General features: G+C 38.1%; 2 protein-coding genes across 3 annotated transcripts in view; both read right to left on the reverse strand.

Annotated features, from left to right (window-relative positions):
- LOC149016717 (ceramide synthase LOH2-like) overlaps window positions 1-13,492 on the reverse strand; it is a 52,975-nt gene extending 39,483 nt beyond the window's left edge. The window contains exons 1-3 of one of the 2 annotated variants that reach the window (XM_089154799.1): window positions 12,641-13,492; window positions 9,379-9,587; window positions 7,529-7,684 (exon numbers count right to left, since the gene is read on the reverse strand). In XM_089154799.1, coding sequence (XP_089010925.1) covers window positions 7,529-7,684; window positions 9,379-9,587; window positions 12,641-12,757 — 482 coding nt within the window. In that variant the 5' untranslated portion in view covers window positions 12,758-13,492. The remainder of the gene's footprint in view (window positions 1-7,528; window positions 7,685-9,378; window positions 9,588-12,640) is intronic. The other variant, XM_089154798.1, reaches the window with a different exon arrangement.
- Window positions 13,493-15,809: 2,317 nt separating this feature from the next.
- SCP2 (sterol carrier protein 2) lies at window positions 15,810-16,913 on the reverse strand. The gene is made up of 4 exons (XM_089156013.1): window positions 16,546-16,913; window positions 16,405-16,465; window positions 16,186-16,285; window positions 15,810-16,083 (listed from the first exon to the last, which is right to left on the reverse strand). Exons 1-4 carry the CDS (start codon window positions 16,669-16,671, stop codon window positions 16,002-16,004), a joined length of 369 nt encoding a protein of 122 aa, XP_089012139.1. The 5' UTR covers window positions 16,672-16,913; the 3' UTR covers window positions 15,810-16,001.
- Window positions 16,914-17,011: the final 98 nt, after the last annotated feature.

Genomic DNA, 17,011 nt, shown 5'->3' on the forward strand with positions numbered 1-17,011 from the left:
GACTGAGCCTCCTCTCGTATCCGAGACAATAAGTCCTGCAAGAAAGGTTAGATGCGGGCAGGCTTGTGTGTCGGGCAGCCGCCTCCGATGGCAAAGTCAGATGACAAGTAGAGTGAAGTCTCGTGCAAAAGCTACACAAGATAAAACTCAAGAGTGTATTGGATGCTTACCATAGAGGTGTCTCTTATCTTATATTGATCAACTTACCTTATATGCGTATGGTTAAGTCTATCCGACAGGGGTCGTCAAATCTCCTGAGATCACGTCTTCCTGCCATTAGCCCCATGCAATTGTCGATGGGAGTTGACTTTCTTAAGAGAGAAAGGTTACCATATTAGTTGGGTATTCATTGTACCATGGTCAACTCAGTCGGCTACATCCCGATAACATGTGAAGCCTTATCCGGGTATAACCCGATGGTTGATGAGACGAGTGCTAACCGGATGTGGGGACCAATTTGGGTCCAATCCCGATTAGGTATAAAACTTCCGTATCACACACTGTTGGGGTCTTTCAAAACCAGATTGACTAGAATAAGGAGGTGCAGACTTATCAGAGGAAGAATTACAACCGGCTAAAGCAGGTGGAGAAAGGTGATATGTTACCACTTCAGTCTCCTGCTCCAGAGTCAGATTCCACTATTCCCCTTAAGGTATCTTCTTCTGATCTTTCTATTGTTGTTAGAAAAGGGGTCAGATCTTGTACTCAACATCCCATAGCTAAATATGTTTCTTATAACTCTTTGTCTGACTCCTGCCGTGCTTTTATATCCTCTCTCTCATTTGTATCTGTTTCTAGAAGTTGGCATGAAACCTATGCTGATAAGAGATGGAAGACAGCTATGGTAAAAGAAATGCAGGCAATGAAAAAAAATGACACTTGGGAGCTGGTTACACTTCCTCCAGGAAAAAACCAATGGGGCTGTAAATGGGTATTTGTGGTTAAACAAAATATGGATGGATCAGTCAACAAATTGAAAGCTAGACTAGTTACAAAGGGGTTTACCTAGACCTATGGGATTGATTATCAGGAGACCTTTGCCCCTGTTGTGAAACTAAACACTGTCAGAGTTCTTTTGTCTGTAGCTGTGAACAAAGACTAGAACTTACACCAACTAGACGTAAAGAATGCCTTCTTACATAGGGAGTTAGCTGAAGAAGTCTATATGGAAATCCCACATGGTTTCTCCGATGACAATACTGCAGGGAAAGTTTGTCGGTTGAAGAGGTCAATTTATTGGTTAAAATAGTATCCTAGATGCTAGTTTGAACGCCTCCTGAAGGCAATGACTTCTATTGGCTACAAGCAAAGCAATGCTGATCATACTCTATTTGTCAAGAAGGCAGGTATTAACATCACACTTCTCATTGTCTATGTAGACGATATTGTAATCACAAGGAAGATGATGAAGAAATTCAAAAGTTGAAGGACTTTCTTGGCAGAGAGTTTGAAATTAAAGATCTAGGGAAGTTACAGTATTTCTTAGGGATTGAGGTGGCTCAATCAAAGAAAGTATGTCCTAGATCTATTATCAGAAGTGGGAATGTTGGGGTATAAAGCAATTGATACCCCTATTGAAGCTGGAGCTAAACTTAAAGAAAAAGAGGGAGAACCAGTGGACAAAGGAAGATACCAAAGGCTGGTAGGGAAGCTTATTTACTTGTCCCACACCATGCCAAACATCGTTTATGTTGTAGGGATAGTGAGCCAATTCATGCATGATCCATATTTAGCTCATATAAAGGCTATTACCAGAATACTACAATATTTAAAGGGAACTCCTGGAAAAGGAATACTTTTGTCACCCACTGATAATCTAAAAGTAGAAGCATACACTGATGCAGACTAGGCTGGATCTCCAGACAGGAAGTCAATTTCAGGTTACTGTACCTTTGTTGGAGGTAATCTAGTTACTTGGAGAAGTAAGAAACAGAATGTGGTAGCTTTATTTAGTACCGAAGCTGAATATAGAGCTATGGATCATGGAGTTTGTGAGCTACTATGGTTGAAAGGCTTGCTGTAAGATATTGGAGTCCAAGTTCCAAACCCTATGATGTTATATTGTGACAACAAGGTTGCTATTAGTATTGTTAATAATCCGGTGCAACATGATCGAACTAAGCACATTGAAATTGACGGGTTTTTGCCAAAGGAAAGTTGGAACAAGGGCTTATTTGCATGCCTTTTGTAAGATCTGGAGACCAAGTAGTAGATGTTTTCACTAAAGGTTTGAAAGAAAGAGATTTCCTTCCTATTGTAGGCAAGTTGGGCATGACTAATATCTATGCCTCAACTTGAGGGGGAGTGTTGGATTCTACTAGGAGTTCAATTAGAGTTTGTATAGGAGTTAAATTAGAGTTTGTATTCATATAAAATTCTATTCCTTGTAATAGTGTACTTTCCACTCAATTATAAATAGAGGGCTTGAGATCATTGATCCATAAGCCATCCTACCAATATCGTGTTTCTCAACACTGACCAATACTAGAGTGATGATATACTCAATGCCTCTTACCTTACAAATAAGATATTTAGTTTCAAATGTCCTACTGAAGATAGGAAACTCTTCATTTGCTATTCCCCCAAAGGTTTTGGATGTGTGTGTTATGCTAAAATCACAGCCCACTAGAGCAAGCTAGCTCCCTGCAGCCTACGCTGCATATTTTTTGGGTATTCTACTACTTTGAAGGGGAACAAATGTTATCATCCTCCTTCCAGGAAACCAATGTCCATAGATGTAATTTTTAATGATTTTTGCCCTTACTATACACTTTTCCAAGCTAAGAGTTCTAGAAGAGAGGTGTTCTTTCCAACTATGGACTTTCGTACCACACATATAGGCTCCCACACACCACCACAACACATCTTAGGAGTTTAGGAAGAGCTTCCTGACCAGGGGGAGACTTCGGTTAGTATACTTTAGGATTCTAATTCCCCCTCCTTTTTCTTGAACCTTATGAGGAACCTGGTCAAGAGGAGACCACTCCTATGAGGCACACTATTAAGGTATTTTAAAACAAGATTGACCAAAATAAGGAGGTCCAAACTTATCAAAAGAAGTATTATAATCGGCCAAAGTAGGTGCAAAAAGTTGAAATTGTTGGAAAATGTCATGTCAGCATTTGCCACATCAGCCTCCATTGGTTTTGATGATAACAAACATGAATTACTAATGGCTATATTAAGTTGTGATGTTTTAGTTCAAGATGAGAACAAGTGGACCAACTCCAAGTCAAAGCCATACGCTCATGCTCAAGTCAAGCCCAAGCCAAGATCATGCCAAAATGGACATGAAGATGGACAAGAAATCTAAGTCAAGATGACCGTGCCAAAATGAACATGAAGATGATCATGAAGAATGAAGTACAAGAAGACTCAAGAACTTTAATGATCAAGACTTAGATGAAATTAGGACTTAGGACACCTCCATATGCACTTTAATGTAATTGTATGTAATCACCTGCATATGATGTCACTAGACTAACCTAGGACATAGTAGGAAGGTGTATGAGGCTTAGGGTTGAACAAAAAGTCCAAAAACCCAAGCCAAGTCCATGTCCTAAAGTAGGACAGCAAACAGGGCACCAGACGGTCGACCATCTGGGCAGATGGCTGACCGTCTAGCTTGCTGTGACCGATTCCAAGTCACAGAAGCTCAGACTGAATTTCCGTCTGGTCAGACGAAATTCCGTCTGAGACGGATGACCGTTTGGCAGACGGCTGACCGTTTGAGACGGAATTCCGTCTGGGTTTAACTAAGTCATAACGGCTAGTTTTTAACGGCTCTTTTCCAGACGGCTAACCGTCTGGCCCTGACTTAGCCAATAATGGCTAGTTTAAAACGGCTCTTTTCCAGACGGCTGACCATCTGGGCTAAAAATAGGACAAAAATTATGTCCGTTTTCTATCCGTTGGGGATTGGCTTTAGGCACTCAAAGGTGCTTTATATAAGCCCAATTCACCTTATTTGAGAGGTCGAACACTCACACTTGATCACCCACTCCCCAAGTGATCCTAAGCTCTCAAATTACAAGAAAGCCTTGTGCTTTGCCTTTCACCTTCTCCCCAACCTTAAAGAACATTCCAAGGTATTAAGCAAGCTTGTGGAAACCAAGCTCGAGGTGACTAAAGGCGTTGTGCTTTGCCTATCACCCTCTCCCAACCTTTAAGAGATATACCAAGGTGTTACTAAGCTTGCGGAAGCCAAGCTTGAGGTGATTAAAGGCGTCGATGGTGCATACATTTCCATTTGAGCATAAAACTCACATTGCATCACACTCACACAAGAGGTAAAGTGTCACACCTCTTGTTAAGGTAATATCCGACACTTCTTGTATCTGTATTGGTTGTTGAATTCTAGTCTAGGTTGATTAGAATTTGGTCTTGGGTGCTCTTGCTCGTGAACAAAGATTGATTGGGTGCTCTTGCCCGTGAACAAAGATTGATTGGGTGCTCTTGCCTTTTAACAAAGATTGTGAAGGGTGCTCTTGCCCTACTTGCTAAACAAAGATTGTAAAGGGTACTCTTGCCCCGCAACAAAGATTATTATAAGAGTTTGATCTCTACCCATTGTATTGAAAGAGAATCAATAGTGGAATACTCTCTTGAGGCCAAGAGAGGAGTGGACGTAGACTTGTATAGTCGAAGCACTATAAAATACTTGTCTTGTGGTTGATTGTATTGTTTAGTTTCATTTGAATTTTCAATTTACCTTGTATTTCCGCACAAACCGAAAAATTGGGACAATCCACTAGTTGCAACCTAATCACCCCCCCTAGGTTGCACCAACAGAAATGTTACCATTTCAGTCCCTCGCTCCATAATCAAATTCTATTGTTCCCCCGAGGTGTCTTCTTCTGATCTTCCTATTGCAGTTAAAAAAAGGAATTAGATATTGTTCTTAGCCTCCCATAGCTAAGTATGTTTATTATGACTCATTGTCTAACTATTACCATACTTTTGTATCCTCTTTATCATCTGTTTTTGTTCCACAGAGTTAGCAGGAAGCCTATGTTGAGAAGAGACGGAAGGCAACTATGGTAGAGGAAACGCAGAAAATAAAGAAAAATGATACTTGGGAGCTGGTTACACTTCCTCCAGGAAAAAAATCAGTGGGTTGTAAGCGGGTGTTTGTGGTTAAACAGAATATGGATAGATCGGTCAATAGGTTGAAGGCTAGACTAGTTGCAAAGGGGTTTACTCAGACCTATAGGATTGATTGTTAAGAGACTTTTGCCCCTGTTGCAAAAATGAACACTGACAAAGTTTTGTTATTTGTAGCTGTAAACAAAGACTAGAACTTGCACCAACTAGATGTAAAGAATATATTCTTACATTGGAAGTTGGAGGAAGAACTCTATATAGAGATCCCACATGGTTTCTATAATAACAATATTTCGAGGAAGGTTTGTCAATTGAAAAGGTCAATTTATGGGTTGAAGCAATCTCTTAGATGTTGGTTTGGACCCCTCCAAAAGGCAGTGACCTCCTATTGGGTACAAGCAAGGCAATGCTGATTATACACTATTTATCAAAAAGTCAAGTATTATGATCACGCTTCTCATTGTTTATGTGGACGATATTTTCATCACAGGTAATGATGGTGAAGAAATACAAAGGTTAAAGGACTTTCTTAGCAGAGAGTTTGAGATTAAGGATATAGCGAAACTATAATACTTCCTCAGAATTGAGGTGGCTAAATCAAAGAACGGTATATACCTATCGTAGAGGAAGTATGTTTTAGATTTATTATCTTAAGTGGGAATGTTGTGGTGTAAAGCAGTTGATACCCCTATTGAGGCTAAAGTTAAACTTAAGGAGAAAGAGGGAGAACCAATAGACAAAGGAAGATATCAAAGGTTGGTAGGGAAGTTATCAACTTGTCCCACACCAGGCCTGACATTGCTTATGCCATGGGGATGGTAAGCCCATTCATTCATAATTCATATTAAACTCATATGAAGGTTGTTATTAGAATACTGCAGTATTTGAAGGGAACTTCTATAAAAGGGACACTTTTGTCACCCACTGATAATCTAGGGGTAAAAGCATATACTAATGCAAGACTGGGCCAAGTCTTCTAGTAGTAGTAGGAAGTCAATTTTAAGTTATTGTATCTTTGTTAGAGGTAATGTAGTTACTTAGAGGAGAAAGAAACAGAATGTGGTAGTTTTATCCAGTACAAAAGTTGAATATAAAGTTATGGTTCGTGGAGTTTGTGAGCTACTGTGACCGAAAGGCCTCTTAGAAGATATTGGAGTGCAAGTTTCAAGCCCTATGATATTGTATTGTGACAACAATGCTGCCATTAGTATTGTCAATAATCCTGTGCAACATGATCGAACAAAGCACATTGAAATTGACAGATTTTTTGTCAAAGGAAAGCTAAAACACGGGCTAATCTACATGCCTTTTGTGAGGTTAGGAGACCAAATAGCTGATATTTTCACTAAGGGCTTGAAGGAAGGAGATTTCCTTCCTATCGTAGGCAAGTTGGGCATGACTAACATCTATGCCTCAACTTGAAGGGGAGTGTTGGCTGGTTTAGTTCTATTACAAGTTTGGTTTATGTATTTACTTAATTTTCTATTTCTGATTGCCCAAGTAAGGGTATTTATGTAATAGCGTTCTTTTCACTTCATTATAAATAAAGGGACTGGGATGACACTGATCTAAGCCATTCTACCATAATTGATTGTTCTCAACAGGTGTCCATCCTCTAAGATTCCGCTCCCACCACAAATGTGAAATCAATGCATTAAACACCAATTTGCCTGCTACATCACAAATAGTCATGCCAAAGTAATGTCTTAAGAACCAAGACCAGTCAGTCCCTAGGGAAACCAAAGGGACATCTGGATAGGGGTCAAATGGTGACAATGGCTTTTGCCCACAGGGAGCGAAAGAAGAGGTGGGAGTAGAAACAGTGGTCTACATCTTTGGGACCTTTCCAACACAATATGCAGTTAAGGTTAACATTAAGGTGCCGGCTAAGGAAGGATTGGGTGGGAAGGCAAAGGTTAAAAACTCTCCAAGTAGTGAAGGCATGGTGAGGGATGTGGCCTCTGAACCAAACCAAGGGGTGCCAAGCAACCAGGGGAAGGGGAATATGAAATTATATAAAACATTGACATCTTGCAAAGCAACATAGATAGTGGACGGATGCAAAAAGCCAATACTACAACTATCACACAACTTCATCAATATACAAACCGCATACTACGCTAGCATAAGAAAGGGTGAACCTGATGCTAAAGGCTTCTGCAAAAGCATGGTCCCAGGAGGCAATTTTCCTACGTTAGTATGCTACTAATAAAAGCTTACAACATATTTTCAAAAGAAATCCAATGAACATGCATCACTTCATTATAAACTTATCAATGGCATCCAAGTAAAATATAACTTCAATCAGCAGTGAGAAAATTTTCTCCTCCAAGCATAAAACAGGAAATTAGCCTCCCAAAATAAATAAACCTCAATAACTGAAAAAGAATAATAAGAAAGTTGCATGCATATATCAATATAATACCTCGCAATGTATGAGCATCCAATCAAGACAACTGTGATAATATGATGAGACATCATTATAGTGAAATCTTTCCTTCGAGTCTCCCATGTAAGTAGAGCAGCAATGCTATAGATATAGAATCCACATTGGCACATGTAGAAAAGCTTCATAGAAAGCCTATACAAAAAAAAAAATTCTTAGATGAACCAAAAATTTCAAAACAATCACCAACTTTTGTGGAAAAAAAAATCCAATAAAATTAGATCTATCAATCTTGGTGGAGTATGAAAATGTCTACAGGCACATAGACAAAGGATATACAAATGAACTTGTCACAATAATAAAAAGATCTTAAACATATTTATTTCCAACTATATGGGACTAATTATGAACTTGGGAATATATTTTGATCGACCATACAATACACTGAACCTTAAAATAACTGATGGACCAAGTATCAAGTCTGAAATAGTTGAAACCACCATCCTGTGACATTATTCAACCCTCAGGCATGTAGCAGAATCAAGTTGCACAACTAAATGCAATATCAAGGCTCCATGCCTTTTACAAACATAAAGAAGGTTCTCACCTCAGAGGATGTACAGCTTATATAAAAAAAATGATCAATCTAACATAGCAGTTAATAACATTGAGAATCATGGTCAATAAGGTATAAAAAGTAGAAGACAAGAACCTAACAAACTTAACACTATCATAAGTGTTTAGTAGATTCCATAAATGCATATCACTGCCAACAAGGCCTAATCTGCATCTGTCTGCCTATAGCAAGCCAAAATTTGTAAGAACCAAGGTCAAGGTTTTATGAAGGTCCGATAGGCCAATTCAGTAAAGTCACCGACTCACCAAACTAAACACAAAATTTAGCCCCCTGCTTAGTGATAATTAGTTGAAGTTGGTTCCAAACTGCTACATCGGTAAGTCATTATCCCCAATATATATATATATATATATATATATATATATATATATATATATATATATATATATATATAGAGAGAGAGAGAGAGAGAGAGAGAGAGAGAGAATAATCGCCTTTTCAACTGGATAGGTAGTCATACTCTCCAAGAGACATTTTTCCCTGGTAGACTTAATTTGTTAATCACAAATGAATCTCAAAAAATGCCTCAAGGTCTATCATGTAAAAGGTTGCAGTTGGTCATGCAAAGTGAGTTCCCCCAGCTTTCCATTTGGCACCAGTTTCATTTATGTGTGGAGTTGAATTTCAAGCCTGCAAATTTCCCTTTTTCCAAACCAAATGAAGTTGAATTTCAAGCCAAACATTAGGCCAAGTTTTGTAGACCTTGTCATTGTCTAGGACAAGAGTTCCCTATTTAATATTAAATTTCTGTTTAAAAACAATCACTAAAAAGGTTCTGACAGAGAAAGGATAAATACACATTTTCATGTACTCTGTACCCTCTTTAACTTGTTTAGATACATTCACTGTTGGCTTGCCTACTAGGATAGGCTGTGTATTTCACTTTTCCTAGATAAATAGTTCTCTTGTTCACTAGAGAAAATGATAGAGATTCATTTTCTCAGCTCAATAATGCATGAAACGCTATGCCAATTCCAACAGCTTAATAGAGAATTACAATCTGCTTGTCGGTAATAACCAAAAAGAAGCAAACCTGAAAAATCTACTTTAGCCCAACGAGTATCAACCAGCAAAGATGCACAATGCTTTTCATTTATTTTAGTATTTAAATGCAACTTAAATGTTAAATAAATAAATAATAAATTATTGGGCATCACAATGAGAAATTTTCCCCCACAAATATATGCAGACTTAGGAAATAGAACACATTCACCAAGTATACAGAAAAAGATGAAGAAAACCTACAACTCACTTAAGCTCTTGATTTGGCCAGTCTCTTAGGTATCCTTTGACATCTTTGAACCAGGGTTCATTGTATGTAATTGTAAGAACAAACACTTGAACTGCAGCATAGTATGTTAGCTTCCACAAAGACTCTGAAAATTTCACAATTTTTGCCTGCTTAGCCTCACTAATTTTCACTGGATGAAATCCACTACTCAATGACCAGATGGCCAGCCTCTGAAAAGTTAAAGCAATGGCACCACATAAGAAATTCAATTGAAAAAGAAAAGGACAAGGGATAACTAGTTAACCATATTCAATATTATTACACAAAAGCACCCACATTTGATTGAAAGTTTGGAACATACATAATCTTGCTAATCTTTCACCATCATTTAAAGTTAATCATTATGCTGAGGAAAGTTAAACTCAAAGGACTAAAAAGATCTTGACAGATTAAATGATCAAAATGAATTATGAATCAGAGAAATAAGTGGGTATATCAAATAATAAAACTTCCTCTACAGGAGTTGAGAAAGAATACAAGGATTTCATATCCAAATGGAATTCTTTTTGTGGTGCTCAGCAGGTCTACTGTGCACTGCAACACTTCCCTAGAACCAAGCAAATAAAGATCAGAGTTGTTCCCAAAAGAAGAGGTGATCTTCAACAAGAAGTTTGGAGTTAGACATGGTGTTGTATTGTGCTCAACAGTATGAAAGTAACTACTATAGTATTACAATTTTAGCAAGAAGTGGGTCTGGCAGCGTAGGTCTCATAAATAACTTGTCCTGTAAAAGCTGCAAGTAAGAACAGTTGAATTGGCACCACAGAATTCTGTTTATCCCCTGATATCGGTTCCCAGTGGATGATTATCTGGGTTTTGGCATTAGTATGGAATAGGTTCTAAACTAGGATTTGGCCTTCAACTTTGGGTATGTATTAGCCAATTGCTTCCTATTAGTTTGCATCACCAGTTGTCTTTTACAGATTTATAGCACATAATATTATCAGAGCATCTTCCAGTGGATCTTCATTCTAAAGGGCACCATGTTTAAGAGTTCTAGCTCCTCAAACACTTCGCCTCCCCCACCCCCACCCCCACCCCCCACACACAGGGACAGGGGAGAGAAAAGTTCCTACAGATAATAAAGTTTCATTACAAGAAAGATGTGATATCTGACCTTCCTTTTTTTTTTTTTTTATTGTTCTCAAGTAATTTGTTTTTGCCATTTTTATTTGCCAACTGCGAATTATGATGCTAGTATGCAGTGTGATTCCTGCTGCAATGGTTGTACTCTACAAATAACAAATCTTGTTTTCATTTACCTTCTTGTAGACCAAGATAAACTGTCAGCGCACCTTCCTTAACGTTTTAAACTCAAGAATCCTTCCAATCACTCACTGATCCAATATAGCAAGTGAGAAACTTCAAGAATCATGCAGACTGATGCTTTCTGGCCTAATATACTACACTTTCAACAGATTGGGAGGAAATATATTCTCCCATGTCATTTTGGTACAAAGGCAAAACCAGAAAACCTACCAAATCCAGTCTGGTTCGTCTAACCACCACAAGGTGACAATGTTTCTTAGATGAAACAGGAGTATTATATTTGAAATCAATAAGGAATACCTCCCTAGTTAATCATGATGACAAGATCACCATCTGGAGAATCAGTGAACTTCCAAGTTCCTCTCAACTTCAATTCGTCACCTATCTTCCCTTTTTGGCATTAACCCAGTAAACAGAAAAAGAGGAATAATAAGAGCATCAGCAATGCAAAGAAACAAAATGTATGTCGGTCCTACTCAGTATCCTTAGCACATGTAGCTATGGTCTCAAACAAGCATTATACCATGGCATCTAATCTAAATGGATAGACCATGTTAATGGTTAGGCCTGAAATCAAATTGGAGGCCTATGTTGTAAACACACCAAGAATCAAGTTACAGCATAACTAGGTAAATAAGAAAAGAAAAACTAAATCTGGACCCTGCAAGTGAGCCAGAACCTCAGATGAGATGAGGTGAGATAGTGCAATCAAAGGGACTCAAATGAACCTTCAAAACCCTGATTAATTGATATAATAATTTCCATGTCAATAATTTGGTTTTATCAAAAAAAGAAATCATCAAATGCAAATGATCCTCACGCTATGTGTGGAAGCCAGGAAAAGAAAAAAAAAACTATCATGACACCGTGATTTACTTGTGTGTCTCTCCTCAAATTCTTCTTCTTCTTTCTTTCTGTCCTTTTTGTTTTTTTTTTACTTTTTTTTTAAGATTTTGAGTTTTTCCTTTATGTGGTTTCCAAAGGTAGCCTAAGAGCCTGGTACATCTTTCCTTTGGCTAAACTTCTACAAAATGTTACATCCAGCACATAATAGAAATATGCAATGTCAGAAGCTCCAGAATTGCGCTACCCAATAATTAATCTGCTAGGACTAAATCACCAACAAAACTTGGACCTCATCAGTTATATTCTAACCATAGTAGCCAGGGACTTGTCTTCCTTCCTCTGCTTCAACCTAAGTTTGCTTAGCTGGCATTTGAAACAAGTGATGGCAACCAAAATGAGAAGAATGTGCAGTTTGAATAAAACCATCTATTGTTGTCATAATGTTCCAGGTTCTCAACTTCAACGGGTGAATAAGCTTTGATACCATCCTCCTCACCCAAAAAAAACAAATTAAAAAGAAGCAAGCTTAATAACATCCTTATGTTACACCATTTTGAAAGTTCTGTGCTCACCATGAAAGTATTTGGATCATCAAATCATTCAAGCCTATAAAATTAAGATGGAACATCTTAGATGGACTTAAATGGATAGGGGGGGGGGGGGGGGGGGGCGGATTGAGAAGCAATTAGAGAGTAGCACTTTTAGGAATAAAAAGTGGTTATAGTAAATTATTGATTTCTGTACAAGGGTAATCCGTGGCAAGAGAAGGAACGTTCTTCTCAAGTTCAATATACTACCAAGTTGCGTTCCAAAAGGAAGTTACTTGCTCAAGTCAACTGCCTGAAATACTAGAGGACACCGATAAGAATTGCATCAATTGGAAGTAAGTAATGAGAAAAACAGAACTACTTAAGCAACAGGTGCTGCATGATTGAAGAACTTGACTTTAAGATCCTCTAGCTCAAATGTGACTGAAATAACACAAAAGGAAATAGGAAATCTCTTATTGATCTCATATCTCATTGTACATTAACATATTCAAGTTCCTGACGCCAGGAGTATAAGGAGAAAAAAAAAACTAATGGGAAAGAAGAGCCAAGAAAATCACCCGAAACATGAAGTTGTCCAGAAAGAACCTGGCCAAAAAGAAACCAAATGCAGAGTAGATAGCGATGAAGAAATGCCGTGACTCGGGAACGCCATTGTGACTCCACATCGAGTCCATTAGAGAATATGAGCAGGAGGGACTGCAACTACTGGGACTTGGGAGAAGCACCAACCAAATGTATCGACAACTCCTCTCCAATCCTCAGTGGAAATGATATTAACAGTAGAGTCGGCGGTGGAATGGAGCTCTGTTTGTTGGATTACAAAGCATCAAACCCAGTTGGTCTCTTGTCTTGACAGCATTAAGGACACCAACTGTTCCATTGTATCTCTCTCTCCCCTCTTGGGTTCGGGCCTTTGAGGGGGGAAAATTGAAAATCCCATGTGTTCCAGAAAACATTAATACGGCCATCGTGATTTTTCCGGGAAAAAAGAAATGCAGATGAATATGACCATCGTGAGACCCACTTCCTTTTGGATGCTTGTGATGGTAAGCATTTACCGGAAGAAAAAAATTTTGTTTCTCATTTTCATTTTCCGCTTTGTTATTTTTCTGGGTGAAAATTAATACCTTTTCATTTAACCATTTATCACAGTTCTAGCTTTTTACCCAAAAAAAATTTTATTGATGGGCACCGGACCACAAAAGATCGATAGATTGGAGCAAATAGAATGCAAGTCTGCCTCCTGTAGAGTCTGTGTAAACCTTAAAGAAGACACAGATCAAAGCTGACCCAAACTCTACATTGATATGGATTAGGGTTTTGAGAAAGGAAGAATTTTTTGAGAGTTGACTTGAATCTAAATTGAAAATAGAAATTTATTCTATTTTAAAATTAGTCGGACAAGTGAATTATATTAATGTGAAGGGCATTCTATTAATGGCACTTCTTTTGCCTCATAAAAATTTTTTTAAAAATAATAATAATAATAATAAAACTTACATCTATTCCCGTGATCCAATATAAATAAATGCCTTGGGCTTTTTTGATAGAGTGGAAACATGAGGTGGTCCCATGTTCTCAAATTCTTCCAATCCATCCCTACCTCCTCAATGGAGAAAGAAGAAGAAAAAAAAAATTAGACATTTCTACAAATTCCAAACACCACACTCCAAGAATGGCACAAGTTACATCCATTTGAGATGAAACTTAAAATTTAAGTTCAACATTACCCTTTGGTTGCACTAAAATGGATAATGCAACAATAAAATTTAACATAGGGAGATTCCAAAAAGAATTATTTTTTAAATATCTTAGCCTAGTCATAAACAAAGAAGGTAGACTCAAGATAATATTTCATTGAGAAAATACAGTGCATGCATGAACTAGAGAGATACATCTAAATTGTTTTGCAATTTGCATATTCATTTGAACCTTTAAAAATAAAATTTTACAAAAAAGCTACCTGATGATCGAATATGACATAAAATATAGAGTGCTGTAAAATAAGAAACATTATATAAATAATGTGAAGTGAAGATGAACATGTTGATAAATGAGTAAGGAGGACGACATGAAAAATTATCATTATAGAACTAGTTTAAGAGTAGTTTTGATATATGATAAACTATATAAAAGGCCGAGCATCAATTATATCATCTCTCTCTCTCTCTCTCTCTGCCTCTCTCTCTACCTCTCTCTTTAGTGCCGCTTTGAGAAACCCTAAAACACATACGTCTTGAGGAGGAGAGAACCTGACAGTCCCCCGCCTCTCTCCCTCCACCTCTTCCTCTCCTTCTTTTGCTTTCTCCTTTCTCCTATCTCCTCTTCACTTCTCGGAAATTTTTCTCCTTTCTCCTTTCTCCTTTCTCCATTGTTCTACTTTTATTTTCTCATATTTCCTATCAATGCCAGATTTAGAAGTAAATCCCTCGAATCTAGAAATTCTTATGCCACGAGCCCATGTTGTAGCCTCTGTAATGTTGTTGGTTGCCACCATCGCAGCCCTTGCAACTTCCTCTATCAAATCACCTACCGCAACGTCATCCGGCCACAGAACTAACGAAGGAAAAATCACCGCTACCCAAGCACTAGCCCATTTGCTCTTCTCACGAAGTCAAGTGATAGTACTTCTCTGCACTTCCAACTTCCAACTCAATCTAGTAGCTGTTCAGGCTAAAGCTTCTCCACCTTGTGGTGTGTTAGCCTTCACCTTTGTGGAGTGTTTTCGCCTATTTGGGCGCTTGGGATGGAGGATGCGTATTTCACATCTTTTGAGCTTATTAATTGATGTCGTATTTATAACTTTATTTCTAAGATTTTATTGGGATTGACCCATACCTTAACATGGACAACCCTGTTTATTGCATGTATGACAATTTGGTTAAATTCTTTTCCTTGATTGTGAATGTTTCTGTTTGAATCTTGTGTTTCCACACATCTATCTTTATGTATTTTTTTTTCAACGTGTTTTTCTTTTAAAGTTTAATGAATGAAGTTTTTCTTCTTACCCAAAAAAGAAAAGAAAAAGAAAAAGAAAGGTAATTTCAAGATGCATAACTAAAATACGAAGGGATCCATATACCTCAACACATTTAGTAATTGGGGTAGACAAAATTGAATTAAATTTCTAAAAATAAAAAATTATGTCCCATTCTAATAGACCCATGAATCCTTCTCCCATTAGCATATGAAAGGACCACCAAGTGCTTCTTCTAAGAAGTGGCACTCCCATTTACATATGAAAAGACGATCATGCGCTCGTTTTAAGAAGTGGGTGTAATAGTGTATAGCCTGGAACACCCAACATTTAGCTTCCCCTAAATGATTGTTCCTCGAATGCTTCTTAATTTAGGTTCAACAATTCTTTTGGAGGCTTCTTGGGAATTTAGGTTCTCGCTAAAGTATGAAATTTTAGGGTTTCATACAATGAATTTCTCCATGGATAAGATCCAATTATTTGGGAGAGATGTTCGGACTTTAAATTCGTAATGATTGGTTTCACATATTTTAAGGGTTTGAAAGGTTTTACAGCAATCCATCGACATTCCACCAATCATATGCACATTCAACAGAACTACAATGATTTGAATTGAAGCAAGCAACAGAATACCTAAGGAAATTCTACGAGAAAAACAACCAGCAAATTCAAGTAATAAGAAGGTAAAATCTGAGGAACAACCAGCAAATTCAAGTAATAAGAAGGTAAAATCTGAGGATGCTACTGTTAAAGTGATAATAAATCAACGCGAGCGATCGCCCAATTTTTTATTGATTCATTTTTCCTCAACCAAACCATAATGTATACATTAAGAAGAAAGAGATGGTGATACTAATTTTAGCCCTAGTGCGAATCCAGAATACAATGGGAAGAATTTGGTGATTTGGTACACGAGAGTAAGGTTTGATTGATAACAGAGCTCAGAGCTTGGACGGCTTTGGGAAAATGTCGGGAGTGAACTTCTGGGCGGCACTCAAGCTACCTTTGATCTTCATGGCACCCCTGTATTTATTCCATCAAGGAAACAAAATAGAAACGAAAGTGTTGGGAGGGGGGCATAGCGTTACAAATAAAAATTTAGATTTGGATGGAAAGTAAGTGTACCTCATGAAAGCCATCTGAGGATTCATCTTCCCCATAGAAACTTTGACAAAATCCTCATCCTTGAATGAAAAGGTCGCATCAGGCTTGCCTTCGTAGGTACCTGAATTCCTCGAAAAGAAAAATGCAAAACTTTGGTCACGTTAAGAGTACAAACCCCAAACCCCAAAATTACTTGGAAAGTGAGGAAGGAGAAAATTGAGAGTAATCAGAGTCACAGACCTTTGGTAACCTCTCCTTTCTTGAGATCAACCACGTAACTCTCTTCCTCAAACCCAATTTTCTGAGCAAACAGAGAATAAAAGGATTAGAAAGGAAAAGAATAACGAGAGGAAAAGAATAATAGAAGAAGAAAGGAGGAACCTTGGGAGCGATATTGATCTGATAGACGAGGCCAATCTTCTTGGTAATCTCTTTACCGGCGTCGGAGGCGAGGTGAAGCTTCATCTGCTCCAGTATCGCTGCAGATTTTAGCTCGGTTTTTGACATGGTTAAATCTGAAATAGAATTGGGGATCTGCGAGTCCTCCTCAAGAGAGAAAAAGAGAGAGTCTTTAATAAGATGAGTTAATTCGACGAGTCGGTGCGTCGGAGGCTGATGAGACTTGAGAACGACGAATAACTGCCTTGACGCAGACCACGCAAGAAAAGGATGACGATATTATACACCATATAGCACGCAAACCAACGTCCTGGAACCCTCTTCTCTCCCTCTCTCGTCGGTTCTACCCGCTTCACGCACGTCGTCCTTTTAAAGGGCGTAATCCCACGTGGGATGTGGAGATTGGATTACCGTTTGATATGCATCGTCGAGATAGATAGATAGATTC

The sequence above is a fragment of the Hakea prostrata genome, chromosome 5 (genome assembly GCF_041222555.1).
Source record: "Hakea prostrata isolate BN-2017 chromosome 5, UWA_Hpros_2, whole genome shotgun sequence".
Lineage (NCBI taxonomy): Eukaryota > Viridiplantae > Streptophyta > Magnoliopsida > Proteales > Proteaceae > Hakea > Hakea prostrata.